Consider the following 22089-nt stretch of genomic DNA (forward strand, 5'->3'; position numbering starts at 1 on the left):
AACGTGGGCTTGTACTAATTGAAATGTTATCTCTGAGTTATGGTAAATGGCCCATGTCAGCATATCTGAAAGTATCTTTAGTTGGGTGGTCTCTGAAAAGCGCCAAGTATTGACAATGTGTTCTGTTGTCCTGAAGAGACAGTACCTCTCTTGGGACGTTTCTATCACTACAACTCATGCCTACTTTTATGATTCTAATTTCCTTTTTCAAAAATTGTAATTTTACTCTTATAAGAATCTTAAATGGGTCCCTTAAAGTTAATTGATGAATTCTTGTATTAATTTATAGTAGACCATTAAATCATACATCTAATGGGAAATATAAAGGAAAAAAGTGACAGCATTTAATGAAACAAAAATATCTTTATGATTCTTGCAAAAGAACTTTGAGAAAATGAGAAATTAGCTAGCGGGTTAAGCAGGGTGATAGGAGAGTCTAACATTACACTAATGTTTTTGCTCTACTACCAGCTTTTTATAAATCTTTAAGATCACTACTCTTTGCTGCAAGAACTTAATCTCTGCATATTTCCTTATTCATTTCTGTTTTGTAGATTTGAGTTTTTATGCATAACTCATACAAATTTGTTGGGGTTAGATGATAGGTACAATGTGCCTGACACAGTAAGCACCCAGATTTTGTTGAATGAATTATAAGCTTTTCCAGAGTATAGGTAAAATGTTATACCAGACAGTGTCCACCACTAAGGGCTCTGAATAATTAGTCTCTTTTCATATTTGGAATGACTTGCCAGAAAAATATTTATTATAGTTGAAAAATATATAAGAATTTCAAGTACAATGTGATAGCACTACCTTCAGAACTTCTATTTTAGCCAGGAAAAAGCACATGAAACAATTAGTAGGTAGCACAATTATATATGTGATAAAGTATATATTTTGGGAGGAGGGCAGGGAGAGATGCTTAATTGAAGGGCACAGTTAGGGTTGGATTTTCAAGATTTCAACAGGAACAGGAGAAATGGTGTTCCTGGCAAGGGAAACCAACTTACACAAGGTATGGTCATGAGTGAGATTTATGATTGACGATAGTGGCAGTGGGGAAAATAAAGCTTCAGAGAATAAAGAAGGAAAGGAAAATTGCATAAGGCCTGGAAAACCAGGTAGAAGAGATTAGATTTGATGCTTGAGACAGTAAGGAGCCTTTGAGGTCTGGAGCAAAAAGTATCTACAACCAAAAAATTCAGATGCTTCCAAGTTTTAAAAACATATATAGATTGAATCACACCATATCTTAGGCTAAGAATTGAGCAGGAATCAGGTGAAAAGGAGATGAGAACACACTATGTACAAATACACTGAAGCAGCATTCAGACAGAAGCAGGCCTAAGAACATTCCTGGCATTAAAAGACTCGAGCTAAATTTGAGTCTACTTTCTGACACCTCATGATATCACATAAAAGGAAAATATGACCCTTTCAAATGACGTCTTACGGCACCATGGCTATAGTTTCTTATTTCATCCTTTCCTGAACAATCCATTAGAAGAGAAGAATTCCCCCAACTTAAACATTCCAGCATAATTCATTTAACAGACAAAAGAAGCATTTAGGTGTCCATAGCAGAGGACATGATAATCCTCTGTCCTGAGCACAGCAGCAGGTTTGAACAGCAACAGCATTAATGTTGTGTACTGCAGGCCTGTCTGACATTAAACAGAACAAGTTGATTATACAGACAAATGGTGTTCACACGGGAGTTTTAAAAGTTTGTGAAAATACACAAACTTTTGGAAAAAGTTTATTGGAAATCACAGATTTATGTTTAAAAACTCACTAATTATTTTTGCCATACAAGAGCAAAATTCAAATAATATAAATATTTAACATACTGGTATAAAATTAATAACATGGAAAAAAGATGCAAACCACCCAAGAGGTAAAAAGTTTTTAGCAATAACACTGTGTACAACCATCATCTACTCAAGTGACCATCCAGGCTGATAGTTTATTTTCCCTTTGTTGACGATTTTTGAGACAGCCTTGCATTAGAGCACCAGAAAGTTTTTTCCTTCTTTTTTAAAAGGCTGGAATCCTTTTATTTACAAATATTCTTTTCAGTACTTTAATGAAGGAAGCATCTAGCAATTTCCTTCTGATTAAAAAAGGAAGTGCCTTCATATTTCCTTTAAATTTAAATCTGTTCCATTCTATTCTAAGCAAAAGATGAACACAGTTGAGGAGAGCTCTTTTGCAAATAAATAATTGTTTCACAAAAGTATCCTGTAAACAAGATCATTTCAATGGCCAGAGAGACACTTAGTTTTCAACCAATGGAAAATTTAAACGCTGACAAGTATAGATACACAGGGTATGTATGGCCCAGAGTCAAATGGTTATTAAAGAATCAACTAATAAAAATTAATTATAAAACACCTTTGTCAAAATGTGCTTTTGTTATCTACAGGTTTTAAAATTGGTCAGAAAATTTAAACCATAATGATCTAAAAACACTGACCCTGCTCTGAAAATTACCTACAAACCTAGAATGGTCAACACTGTAGTTTTGACAGGAGTAAAAATTTTAAATTATCTGAGCAATCAATGTAAACAAGCCTCAATTTTCAAAATAGAAAAAAAATAACAAAAGGATTTCTGTAAACATTAAAAAGCTGTCTGCAAAACATTACAGTATATGTCATCATCCAGTTGTGTTTACCAAAAATTCTTTTAGCTTTGTCTTCTTTTGCATGTTTCAAACACCATCGAATGAAATGAGACATCTTAGTTTTCCTTAACAAGCACCTCTGCAGAGAGGGGTTTCATAATCAGTTTAACTACTTTTGCTGGAGTCACCATTTGGGCCTTTGTACGATCCCTGTGACAACAGACACCGTCTAGTTCTTTCTGTAGGGGGGAGGCAGTCACATCCTGGCCACATTTTTATCCTGCTCTGTAAAATAAATGCAACTTACTCTTTTAGATCTCAGCCACCTGTCTTTGAATATGAAGACCTTGCAGCTTCCCAAATATCTTAAACCTCATTCTGGTGACCTCTCTATCACTTTCATTCTGCTTTCACATTTGAAAAATTTCCAAGTTGACAATACCTCTGCTAGTTATTTTGATGAAATAATTGATTTTTTAAAGATAGGATAGCTTTGATCTGATGTTGAATACTCTCAATTTTAAAATCTGAACTTGGAACAAAGTCCTGTGGTTCATGAGACCTTCTTGGGGAAGGTTAGGCTAATCTTAGTCATCCTTACAATAATTTCCACACTAAGAATTTTATTTTATAAATTATAGAAAAGGGGAAAACAGGCTTTTAATGTTCTTTCTTTTTGAAGTCTTCTCCATTATTATATTCCTCTGTGCAAACTACTTTCAAATAACTACCTTAAAAACAGACTGATATTGAATATTTTAAAACCAGCTCAAAAATTCGTTAAATTAAAATTGGCTTATTTGAATTAGTAATGATTTCTCCCTAGAGAAGGACCCTGTGGGTAACAAGCTGCCCATGATTTGTGTCATTTCTAATAATCAAAAAATCCACATGAAGTACCAGTCAGGGCAGAGCAAATAACTTCTCAAATTTCACATTAAACTTTGAAAGAAAGATATAAATATGTTTTAAATGACTCTACCACTATCTAGGTAAATTAGCTACACCGATGTGACAATAAGTGACTTGGCTGTTTTATAAAGAAATCGTGTACATTTTTCTAAATCTCCTCGAAGAACAGGAACTTTCTTTTACCAGGTTCAAGTACTTTCTCCTATGGCGATCTTCTCCTGCCTCTGTCTCCCCCTAGTCAAGTGCTCTGTAATAAAAACTAACTTGTAAACCTGGTCCAACAATATATTCATTTCTCTGAAATGTGCTATACATTCACTTGGTATTTTCCGAAAGCAGTTATTCTAAAACCAAGGCACCTTAATAACTTTTCTACGCCTCAAATACACACGTGGCATTAAGTGAGAACTTGACTTTCCCTTTAGTTTTGTCTTCATAAACCTTTTCTGTATATAAATTCCTTGAAATGAATTTAGGCAATGGAGTAGATAAGTTCTACTGAATAGCTTCTAGAATCAAAGAAACATTCTGATAGACTGTTTTCAAAATATTTCTTTGTTGTTTTTTTTCATATTCATTTCACCTAAGGTATTGACAAATATCTAAAGGTTTTTCATCCAGGTTTGGCTCAGTGACAGTGAAAACACACAACATTCAAGTACTGTTAGACGAAGGCAGCCCTGCAAGGATATGTGTCCACATAGGTCAATTTGCAAAGGAGAACTATCTTAATTATCCTGCAATATATTTGACCAAAAAAACCTTTTGAAATCATTTTTACTTTAGGATCTGTAGCATGCTTCCAAAGGTCCTGAAGGTCTTGTACGTGTCCATGAGATGTCATCATTTTATCGTAGATGCAGGGATGATAAGGAGTTTTACCTTCCCCAGAGAAAAACACATGGTGTTGTGGTACAATCCCCATTTTATTGGCACAGATGCCCATGAACACATCGTCTATGTAAAGACTGGACTTAAGTGTCTGTGATGCCTCATGGACTTTGGCGGCTACATCACTGGAGATCACATAGGCAGCTCCAGCAGTATAGTCAGGGTAAGCCGGCCACTGGTACATTTCATAGGGGACATAGTACTTGCTGCGTTTGTCTCTAACGGGAGGAGCACCGCGGTGAACCCGACCAATCCAAAAGTCCTGAACACCAATTTTTTCTAAACTTTGAAGGTATTCAATAAGATTCGGCATATGAATAAATATGTCATCATCAGCAGTCATAAGGAATTTGGCATGTGGACAGAAGCTATTTGCCCAACTGAACTGCAGAAGTAACTTAAGAGTAAGGTTATAGAAAGAATCAGCAAAGTCTTGCTGAATTATATCACTGTACATTTGATCTTCCCAAACCAGTTTTCTTTGCAGTTCTTCTCTTGTCAGTGGGTTAGAAGGTGTTCCTAAAGCAAACAAAGTTTTGATGTTGGCATTAAGTTGAGACTGAACATACTTCTCATTGCCCCATGTTTTTCTAATTGCAGAACGTCGATCATAGTTTTCAGGAGCAGTCTTTACAAACAGTAAAAGGAGGATGTCTTGTGTTCGACACTTCTCCTTGTGGTTAATCAAGTACTGGTAGTGAGCAGCCCCGTCTGTGCTGTGTTTAAGAGACAGGCTGTCATTCACAAAGTCATAGCTATTTATGAGGTATCTGTAAGAGTAGGACTTCATATGGCTCACAATGTGATTATCAATTGGTCCCCAAAAAAACATGAGGCTTAGTATAAAACAAGTGGCAAATAACTGAACAAACTGCCATTTTTTTACTCTTCTGCCACTAACAAACATTCTGACGTCCACGCAGGTCTGTTTTTATTTAGGATTGGTTTTCAATGGGCGCTTGCTTCTTCGAAACCAGAGAACTTTGTATCTTGTAGAACAGATGTCCATCTTAATACATGTTAGTCATTAAAAAAGTAGGAGCTTCTTGTTTCACAAAATACTTTCTTTCAATGCCATTTTTTCTGAGATTGCGAAAGAATGGAACACACTGTAGAATGAGGACACTGGTGTGTCAACATTTTTCCACACTGACATCCTTCATTAAGTTAGGTGATTGGCCTCACATGGCCATTCCATGTACTTCTTTTTGTGGAAGTGAAGTGGGACCTATCAGAGTCAGGAAGAGAAAAGATGACAAGTGAATGGGCTACAGCATTACCAGAAAGAAAGAAACTACTTTTCATTCCTTAAAAACAAAATGTCATCTGCCTGATGTGGACAAAAGGTGAGGAGGCAGCTAGGCTTTAGCAGAGGCATACAGATATTTATTTTGGCTGGGAGGAGTACAAGGAAAGGGAAAGAACCACTCTCTCTACTGTCCTCCCATTCAGAATACGGAGACCCTCTTCTTGACCTTAAAAAATAAAAAGGCCTCCCAAATGGCTATCATCCTCCTACATACTTAAAGTTCAAAATCCCAAATGGGTGTGTCCATTGATTTGCATATTGATTTGCAGTACCGTCAGGAGGAAAGTAGCTGCAGGCACACCTTGTTTTATTGTGCTTCATTTTATTACACTTTGCAAATACTGCATTTTTTACAAGTTGAAGTTTTGTAGCAACCCTGTGTCGAGCAAGCGTTGTCATTTTCCCAACAGCATTTGCTCCCGTCATGTCTCTGTGTCCTATTTTGGTAATTCTTGTAATATTTCAAACTTTTTCATTACTATATTTGTAATGGTGATCTGTGATCAGTTGATTGTGACTCAGTGAAAGCTGAGATGATGGGTAGCATTTTTTAGCAAAAAAGTATTTTTTAATTAAGGTAGGTACATTTTTTAGACATAATGTTATTGCATACCTAATAAATTACAGTATAGTGTAAACATAATTTTTATATGCACTGGGAAACCAAAAAATTAATTTGACTTGCTTTATCATGGTATTTGTCTTATTGTGGTAGTCTAGAACCAAACCTGCAATCTCCAAGGCGTGCCTGTATATAGTTCAAGGCAAAATAGATGGATGATGAAAAGAAAGTTCATAATAGTTAAAATTCATTAAAGCCTGCCCCAGACAAGGCAGGACTAAGAGTAAGACTTTTTTTTATTTAATTATTATTTTATTTTTATTTTGAGAGAAAGAGAGAGCAGGGGGAGGGGCAAAGAGACAGAGAGAGAATCTCAAGCAGGCTTTGTGCTGTCAGCACACAGCCCAACGTGGGGCTTGATCTCAAGATTGTGAGATCATGACCTGAGCTGAAATCAGGAGTTGGATGCTTAACTAGCTGAGCCACCCAGGCGCCCCAAGAGTAAGGTGTTTTTTTTCTTTTTAAATCAAGGTTCATAATCAAGGAGTCGAGATATGTGTTCAAAAGCATAGTCCAAACTCTCACTAACCAAATGACATTGTGAGCCCCAAATCTATATCGTCATCTTTTTTCTGTTCTTTTTCATTTGGAAATGCCTCAAAGTTAGCATGTTCAAACCAGGAATACCCTGTCTTTGTAGTCAGGCAATTTGAACACCAGGTCTGGCTCTTTTATTTTCCTGTATCATGTATCTAACCCAGAAGTCTGAAAAACTGAAATAACACCATTTAGCTCAGAGTCTTTATGCAAGTTAAATGGGAATATCCATAGATATATACATAGAGGGAGGTAGGCAGATAATTACCTGGCACACAGGGGTACTCACATGCCATTTCTAGCCCATTTTTCTGTCTTCTCCACTAAAATCTGCTGTTCCCATTTTCTCTTTCTCTGTCTGACTGCACTTCATGCATCTATGCCAGATATCTGAAAGTCGTCCTTTTCCTCCATTCCATATCCAGTTCTTTAATCCTGTGAATTGCTTTTTCTGAATCTCTCTTCACCCCTTCATGTCATCATCATTTCTCACCCAGACTAGTGCAGCAGCCAAAATGATTCCTGACCCACGCAGCCTCTACCCTACAGAGTGACCTTTCTAAAACTGGTCCACCATGACCAGCCAAACCAAAAGGTGACGGTACTGATACTGATATATCCTTTAGAGTAGTTAACCCCCTTCAGAAGCTCTCTACTAGTTGTCAGTACCAAAGTGCTGGCTGAAAGCTCAGCCATGCTTGCTATTTCATCCATGGCAGCCTTTTACCAGCAGTCCTGTGGCCTGGCAAGCCCTGCTCCCTTGCTAACAAGGTTCATAAGAAGTATACTAGTGCTCACTAATCTCTGCAGGCAACATCCTCTGGGAAACCTGAATTGAGGCCACACCCTCCTCCCACCAAAGATTTTTCTTATCTGTATTACCACAGCAATTCTTGCACCCATCTTCCTAGACTGACTTTTTATTTAACTGCTTCCTCCATTTACACTGTGAATTCCAGGATGTAAGGCACGATGTCGTAGATACGCTAGCTTCAGGTCAGTGTCCGACACCTAGGAGGCATTCTCTGAATGTCAGTGCTAAGAACTGTGGTGGGGTGGAGCCACTTTCACTCAAACAGCTGGTCACTTGGGAAGAACTAAGGTCAGGAGGCCCAGTCAGTCACATGTCCTCCCTTTTCTGACACAACTAGGAGATGGTACCGCCCTTCCTCAAGGACTCTATCCTCCATGCTTATCCAGAAGTAAGACATATCCTTTGCCTGAAGAAGTAGGCTCTCCCCTCAGGGGTGACATACCAGTCTCCTGAGCTTTCAACAGACTGACAGGGAAAAGACCACGCAAGCCCTGCTCAGTCCAGGCTGGCTGGGTAGCTGAGACCACATCACAAGCCCCAGGGAAAAGGCCCTGCTGTTGTGCCCAAAGGTCTCAATCTCAAGTCCCCTGCCCTTTAGCCCTGAAGTGAAACCAACTGCAGCACCGACAGCACCCTGCCGTGTTGGCCTAACCTTGGCAACTTTAGGCCTTTTGCATCCAGCTGTATTACCTATCTCCCAAGGTTACTTCATTGAGGGGTGATAACAGCAAAGGCCAGGCATGCAAAAGTCCAAGGAAATGGGAGACCAGAGCCAACCCTCCCTGAGACTTTGTCCAGAGATAATCATCTTATTCCCTAGGGCACAGGTTTTAAAACTTGGGTGCCACTCAAGAAGTCACAACCGGGGTACCTGGGTGGCTCAGTCTGTTAAGCCTCCAACTTCGGCTCAGGTCATGATCTCTCTGTTTGTGGGTTCGAGCCCCGTGTCGGACTCTGTGCTGACAGCTCAGAGCCTGGAGCCTGCTTTGGACTCTGTGCCTCCCTCTCTCTCTGCCCCTCCCCTATGTGTTCTCTCTCTCTCTCTCAAAAATAAATAAATGTTAAGAAGTCACAACCAAGGGGTGCCTGGGTGCTCAGTTGGTGGAGTGTCTGACTTTGGCTCAGGTCAAGATCTTGCAGTCTATGAGTTCAAGCCCCGCATTGGGCTCTGTGCTGACAGCTTGGAGCTGGGAGCCTGCTTCAGATTCTGTGTCTCCATCTCTCTCTGTGCTCCTCCCCTACTCATGTTCTGTCTGTCCGTCTCTCTCTCTCTCAAAAATAAATAAACATTAAAATAAATAAAAAGAAAAAGAAGTCCAACCAATATTTAAGAAAGAAAAAGAAAAAGAAAGAACAAATTAGGAATGGCATAGTGTACTGAAAGTAGTGAGTATAAGTATCATTTTGTGAAACTTTAAGTTTTATGTATATGTGCCTTCAGGTTGTAATGTAAAATGCATTTTTTGGTGTGTGCTTTACCATCAAAAGAGCAAGAAATACTACTCTAAGGGATAGATCAATATCAATATCAATATCAGTAATTTCCCTTCTTTGTTTGGCTGGTCATGGTGGACCAAATGCTCTAGAGTAGAGTGGAAGAGACCGTGGAAAACATCAGTTTCTGAGGGTGGCATCTGCCTAAACTTTGCAAAATCCCTTTCATTGGTGGGACAGGGTACTTCCTCTTGGTTTCAACAGTGCTCACTTAGATAAGGGACCATCTATAAAGGCAGATATCCCCTTCTGCCTCCTCCATGATACATATTAAAGGAACTGGAGGCTTAATGCAAAGCAACAGAGAAATCTTAAGGGCAGATTTTAAGACCACATACGTGTTTAAGAATTCTAAGTAAATTATCAGTTGAAACTAATCTGCAGTTTCTATTCCAATAGACCCGGGAAAGGAAACAAAGAGGAGAGTAACCTTTGGAACCCCAGGCAAAACTAGCTTTCCATTTCTGAGCCCCTGTACTTGTAATATTTCAATACCAGCTCGCTTTGTACCTATTCCCAGTTGTTTACAAGTCTGAGCTTCTTGCTAGACAATCAGCCCACAGGCCTAACTCCTCCAGCACCCACATGCACACTTGACTCACAGAGGCCCTAGTATCTCTCCAATGAATGGGGCCTATTACTCATCTGGCTAGTGTATTCTGTTGCTAACATGCATTTTAGCAGCCAGCCCATAGCATGCATTTTATCCCCCTGCTCCCCACCCCCGCCACATAGGTATTTGCTTTATTTTCCTATATTTCTTCAACTGTTCCCAATTGACCTCAAGGAGTCAAAACAGTTTGTAAAAAATGACAAAGAACCTGTCACAGAGCCAACAATCTACAGTACTTACTTAGGTTCAGAACAGCCTATGAAATGCTAAAACAAAATTTCTCCAACCTCAGCAGCTTGAATTGTTTAGCCATCATTTATATCAGTCAAAACCAAACTCCATGGTAGTACTGATCTGATGAGGGGAAGATTAGGAGAGGTGAACTACTCTTTTACGGTACCCACTTCTCTTTTATAACAAAAGAGCACTCAAACTCCTCCAAATTGAACACAGTTAGTAGGCAGTCTCGCCCAACCAAAAGCAAAATGCACCTCCATGGTCTAAATCCATTAATTGCAACCAAACAGTGTTGCCCCAGATCTGGCTTTGCTGATGGATACCACACACATGCAATCGATGCTCACTCTTCTGGTTCACACGGTCTTTTTAAAGATTGTCTAAAGCACATCTTCTAGCTTCTGTATTCCAAGTGCAGGGGAGGAGACTGCAGAGAAACCCACAGGCCTGCCTGACCTGGAGAAAGAAAATGCTGGGCCTTACAGGAAACAAAAGATCCCAATAATGCATGTGAGCTCAGTAACCATCCACAGCAGAACGCTGTGCCTGCAGCTTCCTTTGTGTGCCCGTGTTCCAGCTCAGGCACCAGGCCACAGGCTGCAAACTCCAGGGCTACCCCCACGTGGGGCCAGGTTCATTGTGTAACCTCGGGAAACTCTCACTGCACTCTGATTTGGTGACTTCATCTGCAAACTGGGGGTGAATGTCCACGTATTGTTACCGAGGGGATATAAAAATTACAGATGGCTTCAGAGTCGGCTGTAAATAGGAAACAAGAAAGACCATGAGAGAGAACAGGACAAAGAACTGCTTAGAGGGAAATATAGACAATCCCTGACTTATAATTTTTTTTTATTTTATTCTGGTGTGAAAGCCATATGCATTCAGTAGAAATTGTACTTCAAATGTTGAATCCTGATCTTTTCCCAGGCTAGTGATATGCCATAGGATACTCTTTCATGATGGGGGCAGCAGCAGTAAGCTGCAGCTCCCAGTCAGCTAGGCAATCATGAGGGCCAATAACCAATACACTTAGACAACCATTCTGTTTCTCACTTTCAATGCAGTATTCGATTAAGTGAGCTCTTCAACATTTCAGCATATAATACACTTTGTGTTAGATGATTTTGCCCAACTGATATAAATGTTCTGAGCACATTTAAGGTAGGCTAGGCTAAGATATGATGTTTCCTAGTTAGGTGTATTAAATGCATTTTTGACTTCCAGTATTTTCAATGTACAGTAGGCTTATTGGGATGTAACTCTTTCCTAAGTTGAGTAAGATTTGTATGCAAATCTTTGGAATATAACTTGGGGTTGCTTCTATTTGGATTGAAAAGAAGGAACAGATACCCTTAGTATTCTCTTTCCTGATAGAAGTAGTCAGAAGAGTAAAGAATAGAAGTAGAATAGGAACATCAGAAAAGAAGGTTGCTGACCCTACCCCAAATGCTTTTCAGTCTGGGAGCTGTGCCCCACAGTTACTCAAGAATATTTCTTCACAAGACAGCTCTTTAAACTTTTCTGGAAAAAAAGCTACAGACTACAAATTACCCTAAATGACCCCTGATTTTTTTTTTTTTCTACTTTGGTCTTGCTGTTAACCCATTTCTTTGTTGAGTCTACTTTAGTGATCCTAAAATATTATGCAAAACCTGATATAAATTTTGAAGTTTTCATCAAGATAGCGGGGTCCGTACTTTAAGTTCAAGTCAAACAACCTCAGTGTTCAAAGTTTCAAGAAATCCTACAAGTATGTGAGCATTTGCTATGGAATAGTTATGCCAAGCATGGTGGGAATCATGTATTAGTATTTTATGGCCTCCTATCAGAAAGCATCTACAATCTATTTGAGACAAGACTCAGTGCCCACATGAAAACCCAGTTCCCATGGACAACAATCAGCAGATCACAGCAAAGTGCAGACAGTGTGTCAGCGCTAATTTAGACAATACCAACTACAGGCAAAAAGGTGTGCCCCTAATAGTAGAGATCAGTGACAGCTGGATAGGAGGGCCTGAAGATGAACAGGATTTAGGTGGTTACAGGAAGAGAAACAATCTGTTTCAGGCAAGAAAGGAAAAAAATAACAATATGGCAAATACTTGAGACATAGGCATGTATTTGAAAGCAGAGAGATTGGGGCCAGCTTATGGAGAACTTTGAAAATGAGACAGAGGAGTCAGTGTGTGCCGGGGGCAGCAAGAAGTCACAGGAGTTTCTGTTTTTGTTGCTAATGGTAACTCCCTTGGCCGTATGTATTAGGCTTTATGTGAAAGAGTTAATGCAGCAGTGGTATGCAGGGCAGAAGCAGGGACAGTGGAGATTGGACCCCGGCTCCATCAGGGCCTCGTACTGAAGCAGGATAAGGTGAGGAGAGCCTCGTCTGGGGTGATGGAGGTGGGGAGGGAAGTCAGGGGTCAGGAGACCCTTTGGAGAAAAACACACCCAGCAGTACCTGAGGAGTGGCCTAGGATGGGAGGAGTGGCGGTGGGGTGAATTCTAGTTTCCAGCATTACTGACAACTGAGGGGAAACTGGCTTCCTGACTTAGGGGTGAGGAGGGAGCATATGTGGGCTTGGGCTGGTGTTGAGCATGAGGTGCTGGAGAGGCAGCAGGTATAGCAGTCCAATGGGGACCTGAGATAGCCGGGACTGCAGATCGGGGGAGCACTCTGAGTGCAAGGAAGATGGCTGTGGGAGAGCTGTGGGCCCCCAGGGTGAGAGAGGAGCAGAGAGGCCTGGGGGAGAGCAAACTCAGGGGAAGGAGAGAGGGAGGAGGCACAGAGAAAGGAAGCATCTCATTTTACTGGATGCATGCATGGGTTTTCCTGGATGCATGTGTGTATGCGTTGCATGCGTTTTAGTGGATGCATGTATGTATGCATGCATGCATGTATTTGTGTGGCCTCTCAATTTATGTGCACGGGTTTGAATTCAAGGACTAGGTAATACCTTTTGACAAATGAAAGAGAATACTGTACAAATTCTGTAAAACTTCAGATAGTTATTTCTTCTAAAAAGGAATTATTTTAAAAGGCTGGTTCGTTGCAAATTGAGATGAGTAACAAATGAGTAGAGGGCGATCACCAGAAGGCAGGACAGACAAGGCCCGTGGTGGCGCTCTGAGCGGGAAGAGAGCCATGGGGCAAAGAGTGGGTGCCATGCTGGGAGCCAGGAGGGTAGAGATGGGGGTGGGTCATCTTCCAGGAGGAGCAACAGGGAATCCGAGACCCAGAGGCTGAGGAATGTGAGCCAGAGAAAGCCAGGGGGTTCGAATTCAAAATGAATCCCTTTTTGCGCCTATCTGTATGTTTCTTGACCGCTGTTTCTGGCCATTGTTGTAATATATTATCAACATCTAATTTTAGAGGAACTATATTTCTAAATCTTACCTAGTAGACACACAATACTCAGAAGTCTCAAGAGCCCTTATGTCATCAAGTATATACCATTTTGTTCACGTGACTGCTCACACACTCAAGGCAACTTCTCAGCGGGAGAGTCGTTTAAGGGGCTTCACCTACAACTGCATTTCCTCTGAAATTTCGAATTCCAGTCCGCTCACTCTGTAGTCCACTCATTCTTTGACCGCAGCCTCTTAATATTCACCTGGAATCCTCTGCCCACCCCTTGCCTGCTCCCTAACACTCCACCCCACCCAGCAATCTCCTGACCTTCCTTCTCGCCCGCCTCCCTGTCTCAGATGCAGAATCACCTGGCACCTTTGCCCTCCTCTCTCTGTTCCTGTCCTTCCACCCCAACAACCCCAGACCTCGGGTGCCTCCTGTCTTCCCTACTTCCCCAACACCTGTGGCTGCCGGAGATGCGGACGGTGTTGCCACAATGGCAGTATCTAGCTGTGGGCAGAGGGCTTCATGCTGTGTGACCAGCCTCCACTTCTCCTGGACCTTCTCCCTCTCCTGTCCCCTCATCAGCCATGCTCAATCTTCCCCCTCTTCCGAGGCCTGTGTCCTTCACTCCTTGCAGATGATTTCACCTCCTACCTCAAAAAAAGGAGAAGACATCACACGCATTGTCCCTTCTCATCCCCACGTGTGCCTCCTATTCACGGCTCCACAGGCTGGCCCACCTTCTCCAGTCCCTCCATAAAGCACACTGACTGCCAGGGAGACACAAGCAAGGCACTCATTTAGGGCACAAAACATAAAAGTCATAAAAGTATAACCATAAACTAATGCTTCTTCAGTAAGTCAGTTTAAAAAATACCTCAGTACTTTAAACCTTTTATCTTTAAAGTTGTATTACTTACAGTCCCATGTGAGACAGTTTTGGGGGCCTGTCCATGCATAACTCAAAGGAAAGACATATGACATTTTCTATCTGTCTTTATGTGGCATTTTGTTCTACATTCCAAGTATTTCTTTCCTGGCTTGTTTTGATCATCTAGTCCCTATTAAACAGAGCTAGTACAAATCCTCAAGAGCCAAACTGCCATATAAAAAAAAATCAGGCTTAACCCTGAATTTACTAGAAAGGCTATAATTTGATCTTCATTCATTTTTCTTAGTTAAATTAGTTCTAGTCATTGGTGATGAATATCACAACTGGGTACTGTTTAGTACTAATTGCCTATTCTATTTGCTCAAAAAAGAAGGAAACAACCCAAAATTTGAATTTATAACTCGGATTTTAAGTATGAAAAATTAAATATTCCCCCACTTGGTATTTTGTTCTTTGACTCATATTTGAATGTTGCCAATACAAAGCTGGTAAAAAAGGAAGAATTCCACCCAATAGCTGCCTTTAGGTGTTTTTGTGACTGTGACTTTGGCTCTATTAGGCTCAAACCATGGGCAAAGACTAGAAGCCATTTGGAATCATTATCCCTTCGCAAACAATACATTTATAGAGTTAGTTCTTGATTCAGTGTTAGCCAAAGACTTTAAATCCCAACTTAGCAAGGATGGATGTGGGATAGAGGGAAAAAGTGAGTTATACAACCTACAGTGTGAATCCAGTAACAAGCTCCCCACCTATATAAACTAAATTATATGTTCCTTTATAAGTTAAACATGGGTGTAGATTTCTGTTTCCTGATTATGGGAAAAATAAAGACAAGGAAATATCAAATGAACAAACAAGTAAAGACAGTCCCTAAATAAAAACAGGTCCTATGGAAACTGGTGATGACGGACTACAGAGTATTACTATATTTTAGAGGAGTTATATGAAAAGTCAGTAAAAATTTCCAATAACAGAATTCGAAACAAACAAAAAAGCAGAAATACAAAGTAGGTCTCAGAGAGGTCAAACATTTTCTCTTCTAAGCTTGGCCTTCTGCATTCATTCCTGAGGCATAGTCATTTATGTTGACAGGGCTGCTTGCTCTTTTAAAGACAGTTCTTGTCAGTTTTGTTTTTGGCTAGTTAAGAACAAACTTCTCCTTTTGCCCACTCTGCTAACTTGGGAGAGTTTACTGTGCTCCTGGCTTTGTACTAACTGCTTTACATCTATAGAAATGCACAGCAGCCTATGAGGAATAAAGGATCTCCATGTGTTGCAGAAGCAACTAAGGCACCCAGACATAGGGTTAACCATGTAAACTCTGAAATTCCAGACCCCGTGGAAGCTCAGAAGCAGCTGATGGGTTCCAGGTCCCGTCCCTGAGCTCTGCACCTGCCTTTCTCCCTGGCCCTGGCCAGCTGCTTTTCTTGGAGCTCCTTCTGTATGGGAGGGCAGGGAAGCAAGTGACCAGGGCCAGGAGAATCTATCCAAGAAGGCAAAGAATCTGCTTCACTTAAGTTTGGAGTCATTCACATTTTACTACCACCTGCATTTTGTCAGAGCCTGTTCTCACTCTCTTTATAACCTACCCCTTACTTAACCTCCCACCTCAATTTTCCCTCCTTCCTTTTCTTGGTCCCAGTAGCAAGTAGAAAGTAGTAGTAGTAGTAGAAAGTAGATAAAAGTGACCTTGTGAGTTTGTGCCCTTTGGGTACCTAAAGTCATTCCTCCACAAAGAAGATTGGGGGATTTAAGGTGGAGATTCAAAGTGGCAGAAGGGGGTTAAAAATAGGTAAGAAGGACAGAAGGAGAGGAGAGTAAAAAGTCTAGGACTCAGAAAGGATGTTTCAAGCAAGTGTTTGATAAATAAGTATTGGATGAAATGAAAGGTACAGCTGAGGTAAAATATGAAAAATAGTGATTTATAAATAGGGTGACAATATAACCCAGTATAAACCTGTTATGTAAGCTAGACATACAAGCTTCTTGTCCAATGGCAGTTCACATGTCCCACTCTAAACATTATATTTGGAAAGAGCATTTGATCAAGGGTTTACAGAGTACAAAAAATAACAGTGTAAAATGTAGGAGGTATATATAATATTTCTATCTCAGTCTATCAACATTTTTTATAATAAGTTAACTATCATTTATTAAACACCTACCTATTCCAGCCATTATGCTGAGCAGCCCTGCAAGTAGGTAATGCCTGCATTTAATTAACTCAGTGAATATTAGTTTACAACATACTGTGTAGTGTAGGCCACAGGCAGGATGCAGAGAAAGCTTCAGAGATATGTCCAGTGTAGACGGCCTAATGGAGTAAGCACATGTTCCGGTGCAGTCTGGAATCTGGACCTGCGCGAAGCACAAGGGGCGGGGGAGGGGGGAACAAGAGTTTTAGAACATGAACAAAAGTAGACTTATATTCTGTTGTTTCCATTTACTGGTCACATGAGCTTGACTTCTCTCTAAACCATGTACCACACAGTCTTTTCCAAGGATCATTTGAGACCATTTGTTTGACAAAGTAAGGTCCAAATCAGGTGTTCAGTATGTGCTGATTTCCCTTCTCTAGAAGTTGTTCATGCATCTGTACCATGATGGTTTAGTTAGTAGATGACTCGTATTCTTCAGGGGTTATTTTCCTTTCAAAATCCGATAAAAGTTTTTAAAAATACTGACCTGGTTGCTAAGGGCCACTTAACACATCCCAAATACTATTGAGACTGAGAACAGAAGTATCATTACTAATTGGCTGAACATGCCTTTCCATTGTCTTTGACAGGAAAGAACAATATGGTTCCCACAAGCACTTAAAACATTTCCACGAAGATGACACAGCCAAAAGATTATAAGACCCTGTAAATTATGGAGAAGGAAACCTGAGCTGAGTCAACTTTTTAACTTACTTTGCCTAGAGCACTATCAAAAAGTTGTAGAAAAAGTTGTAGGAAAAGGAATAAAGAGATAAAATGTGAAATCTTACATGGATCTTAACTTGTGTAATAGTATTTTGAACTTGGACTTTTGGTAGCTTAGTGTCTGCATAGTAAAACATTCCTTTGTGTAGAAAACTGGCTTCTAGGGTTAAAGCTGTCACTATAGAATATAAATCTTAAAAATAAGTTACAGATGAAAGCCAGCCTTTCAATTTCCAGCATTAAAATGTAAAAAAAAAAAAAAAAAAAAAAAAAAATCACTTTGGTTATTCAGAAGTTTACATTTCACCTGATCAAGTTTCTTATCTTTCAGTATGAAGATTCTTATACCTCCTACCTATATGCATACTGTAAGGAAAATATTCTGGATTTGCACTGTTCTGGCTAAATCTTTGCTGGCAAGGATTCTATGTCAAATGGAAAAGCTCTTGTAATAATTTGCTGTGCCTAAATTTCTGGAACCTAGACACAATATATGCAGCTTTTCACAAGATTATTCTAACAATGGAATAAAATAATGGCTATGGAAATATTCCAAAAAAGGTATTTGCTACAAAATGCAAAGCTTAGATCAATTCAATTAAGTATAAACAAAATTCCAAAAAGATAGGATACATTTTGTTACTTTGAGAAGAGACCATTTCCTTCTGAATTTCTCAGTTTCTTCCTACCGCATCCTATGTTCTATTATGTAGATTATAGAGCAGTAGGTCCTCAGAAAGAACTCTACATTTACAATTTGAAAGTCACCAAGTGCAATGATTCTCGCCAAAGTGACCCATTTTAAAAGATGACCCATTTCAAAACCCAGGAGTTCGTATTCAAGCTGTTCTATATTTAAGAATTAGAAAGTTATTTCACTTTCCTACAATCTCCTTATTTGAATCAGTCTTTTATAAAAGGGGAATTTGATCTCCATTTGAATGAAGTATAATATGACACTTTTGCTTGCTACAGCCTGCACTTGGTTTTGAAAATTATTCCCTACCTTTTGAGGTTTTGGGGTTTTTTGTTTGTTTGTTTTGTTTGTGGGCAAGGCATTTATGTGTAATATCATTTATGCCTCCTAATCATCCATTTCTCATTCCTTAGAAACAGCTTCTCTGAGCGTTAGCTTGAACTTTCCCTGTCATAATACTCATTCCCATCAGAAGGTGGGGACGGATGTGAGTTAAAGGGAGTCAGCCTCAGCCTTAGCCTCCCAGTGCTCAATAAATACTCCTGGAGGGTGCCCGTGGGAGCTGGGGGAGGGAGAGAGAGAAGGAGCAAGAGAGAGAAGGGTCATTTTAAGTATATAATGTAAGTATTTCAGGTATTGAATTTATCTTGCTTTAAAATAATAAAGAGTTGACCAAATAAAGCAGTCCCCCTCCCCCATAACAGGACACAAAATCCACCATAAGTTTCTTTGGAGAAAGTTGAAACCTCAGCTGCCAATCACCGGTCTCCCTTTCGAAATTTCAGGAAGGGATCTGTTCAGTGCTACCCCTGCACACCTCTACCTTTGAGCATCCTTTTCTGGGTCAGTTTCAGTTTCTCACATCCCTCTCCGTTCCCCCATAGGGACCAGGCAAAGTTCCCAAAATAAAGGCACAGAGGAACAAATCCAATTCTAATAGATGTACTTTCATTAGAGAATTACCCCAGATATGAGCTACAAGCCACCACCAGCCACTGTGCGGTTACAACATCGGTGTCTCTTTAACATGACCCATAACCTATGATAACCAACACTGGATAAGAAAAAATATGGGCTGTGTAGTTAGAATCGGATGAAAAGTTGCTACTTTGACCTTTATCGAATCTGAGTAAGCAACCGGCTGTCACTTCGGGTTACAAAATAAAATTCGGCAGTCAAAAAAGAGTGGCAAAGACCTACCGGTAGCAAGAGAGGTCTTTCCCAGTTTCCCCTGCCTGCCCACTTCCTTGTCTTCCTTGTCTTCCTACCCAGTAACTCGCTGAAAGTTTCCCCACTTTGGCGGTTTCCTAATTCCCAATCAGATGCAGGCTTTCTACCCGAATTCACCCCTGCAGCCTAGGGGTGGTAGCACGGTTGGGGAACCCCAGCCGGAATCCGGGGACCGCAGGGCGCGGCGTTCGCCTGCCGGCTCCCGCGCCCCGACCCGCCTCGGTATTCCCCATGCGCGGCGACCGTCTCGCCGGAGCTCCCTGGGGAGGAGGAACGCGCCGGGCCCCGGGAAAATTAACCCCAACTGGAGCTCCGGGGCCCCCAATCTACCTGCCGCACCCGGGCGGCCCTTGGCCGGGAGTGTCGGCTGCCGGGCGCCCGCGCCCACCAGCCAGAGCGAACAAAGGCGCTCCGGAGAGGGAACGCGCCCTCCCCTTCCCCACCGCGCCGGCGGGCGGCGGGCAACCCTGCCCCGTGGCGGTTAGGGCCTCCGGAGGCTGGGCCGCGCGCGGTCCGGGCCAGAGCAGCGGGCCGAGGCCCGGGTGTCTGCTCCAGCCGTGCGCCCCAGCCCCAGAGCGCATTCCAACCTGAAGTCCTGGGGCCACCCGTGGGAACCGGCGGTGCCTTCCCCTCCTCGCGGCTCTCTTCCCCTCTCGGCCCTTCAGAGACTTCTCGTGGTCCAGAGAGAGCAAAAGGAGAGTCTGAGTCTCCTTTCCCGTAGCCCGAGACCTGCTCCGGTGAGGAGGCACGGCGCGGTGGGGCCGCAGTGCCGGGCAGGGGCGGGGCGGAGCGGAGGCTGGGCGGCCCGGAACCCTCTCTGCGGACCGCGGGAGTCCGTCTCCCGTCCCCGGCACAAAGAACCAACTATCCGGGGAGCTGAGATTTATCCCCGCCAAGCGTGCTAGAACTTCCCCCATTCAGTGATCCGGAAGGGAAGACAACATTTCCACCCACAAGGGCCCTCGGCCCCCGTTAGGATGCGGTGGGCTGCAGAGCACTTTTTTAAATCACACATATTAATTCCATATGAAACAACTGGTCTCAATACACTTTTCACTAGGAAGTAGAATTCGGTAAACTCATGATCCATTCGTGCAGCACACGCAACAGTTATACAACTATGGTGGGTAAGTTTTGACTGAGTTCTCTGTTCATCTTTTTTTCCTTGCTCGAACAAGAGTTCTAAGGGAGGCTAGTCTTTTAAAAGATCTCGTCATGCCACTTATGCCTTGAGCTTCTGGGGCCTAAGTCACAAAGGAAGAAAAGTCCAATTTACATCAAACTAAAGCTTCACTACAGCAGTTCACCCCGCCCCCCCCCCCCCCCCCCGTGATTTTACTTACCTTCAAGCCCAACTCAAATTCAAAGAGAGCTTAGAACAAAACTCACCAAGTCCAAGCACAGCTCCTTAAACCCCCAAGTCAGAGGTCGGCTCTCTTGCTGGCATCGGAGCCAAAGTCGGTGGTCTCAAGAACAAAACTTGCCCGCTTTAAACATCGGGCGAGGACTAGGCAGGCAGCGCGCTGGACTCCGCTACCTTCCTCGGAGGGCGCGGGCTGGAGCCGGCAGACCGGGGAGGACCCAATCAGGGGCTCCCGGCGGAGGGCGGGGGCGCGGCAGCCTGGAGCCTCCCCCGAGGCGCTGCCAGAGCGCGTCTCCAGCACCTTTTGGTGTCACTGCCAAAGCCGAGCCTGGGCTACGCCTCTCCCACCAACACAGCATGTTGGTGAAGGTGATGGGTGCCGCCCAAATCTGTTGTTGTTGGTGCGCGACAACTCCAGGAAGTGCCCACCCCATTACCTCCTCAGTTAATAGAGATCATTTACTCAGATGATGGACTGTGAATCACAATCCTCAGGAATGGCCCATTTGAGTAGTTTCCCCCTTTCAAAATACTCCATGAATGTAACTGGACAAAATCAGGAGAATACAAATTTCTAATAAGGAAAGAGTATTAAAGTATGGGTTTGGTTTCCTGCCCCCCAAATGATCTAGCCTTCTCTTAATAGAACACACATTATCATTTAACAGGTAATATTTTGAAGGGTTTTGCAATTGTACATATTTCAGAACACGACAGAAGACAAAAGATTAACCCAAATACTTCTGTAAAATGAAATCTTTGGGTTTTTTATTGTAAAAGGAATAAGGTGATGGGTTAAAAGTAAATTACTGAATCAGGGTTTGAAACTGTACACACAACATTGTATTTATTTCAAACTAGATTTTTAGGAAGTTTTATAATTGCTTTCTTTAAGCCCTCCACCATATTTTCAACCACACACCTCTTTTCATATATTACCCATAGAGAACATGGCCCAGCATTGCCAAGAGATCACAGTGTCATATGCATGTCAGACCCCATACAGAAATATTAATATAGTGGATTTGTAAGGGAGTCACTGACAGTGATCCATATTTAAGCTGATTTGCTGTTATTATAGTGCAGATCACCTCCCTTCTTTATCTATGGGAAATAAAACCCTGACTGTGTTCCACATACAATCTCTTGCCACCCCCAGCTGGCATATGTGTGTGTTCTATTTATGCACAAATATTCAATTACCGTTAAATACCTTTCAGGTCATTTGGAACCAGGCCCTTATACATATGTGTCAACACGTGTGCCCCATGTGTTGAAATACAAACTGACTCAAACATTGAAAAACACATATAAAAATCATATATATCATCCTATTTAGAGATGGACACCCCAGACAGATAAATGATTTCAAAAGTGAGTAGAAGGTTGTTAAGTGGATGTGTGGCTTGAGGTGAGGATGTGGGCGAGAGATGGGGCCCAGCAGAGTGACACCTGCCCTGACCCCCCTCCACCCCCCATACAGGGAAGAGGGCAGCAGCCTGGGAGGTTCCTTTGCCCATCTGGGAGGATTTCCTGCAGGAGGCTGGTTCCCTATCCCACCCCACAGGGA

At 41.9% G+C, this 22089-nt stretch overlaps 2 protein-coding genes across 8 annotated transcripts in view; one reads left to right on the forward strand and one right to left on the reverse strand.

Annotated features, from left to right (window-relative positions):
• MCF2L2 (MCF.2 cell line derived transforming sequence-like 2) overlaps window positions 1–22089 on the forward strand; it is a 265561-nt gene that overhangs the window by 163138 nt on the left and 80334 nt on the right. The window lies entirely within an intron of this gene.
• On the reverse strand, window positions 4076–20824 carry B3GNT5 (UDP-GlcNAc:betaGal beta-1,3-N-acetylglucosaminyltransferase 5). Of its 6 annotated transcripts, XM_078453184.1 has the most exons (4): window positions 19744–20040; window positions 16556–16663; window positions 14065–14180; window positions 4076–5660 (listed from the first exon to the last, which is right to left on the reverse strand). In XM_078453184.1, the coding sequence occupies exon 4, from the start codon at window positions 5337–5339 to the stop codon at window positions 4206–4208; it is 1134 nt and encodes a 377-aa protein (XP_078309310.1). In that variant the 5' UTR covers window positions 5340–5660; window positions 14065–14180; window positions 16556–16663; window positions 19744–20040; the 3' UTR covers window positions 4076–4205. The 6 variants fall into 6 exon arrangements, with proteins under 6 accessions (XP_078309310.1, XP_078309312.1, XP_078309309.1 ...); XM_078453186.1 differs by lacking the exons at window positions 14065–14180; window positions 19744–20040 and adding an exon at window positions 20546–20824; XM_078453183.1 differs by lacking the exon at window positions 14065–14180.

The sequence above is a fragment of the Panthera onca genome, chromosome C2 (genome assembly GCF_046562875.1).
Source record: "Panthera onca isolate mPanOnc1 chromosome C2, mPanOnc1 haplotype 2, whole genome shotgun sequence".
Classification (NCBI taxonomy): Eukaryota; Metazoa; Chordata; class Mammalia; order Carnivora; family Felidae; genus Panthera; species Panthera onca.

What these genes read in the sequence shown, in the direction of transcription:
- B3GNT5 (XM_078453186.1), bottom strand. Translation starts at nt 5,339, where the DNA reads ATGTTTGTTAGTGGCAGAAGAGTAAAAAAATGGCAGTTTGTTCAGTTA.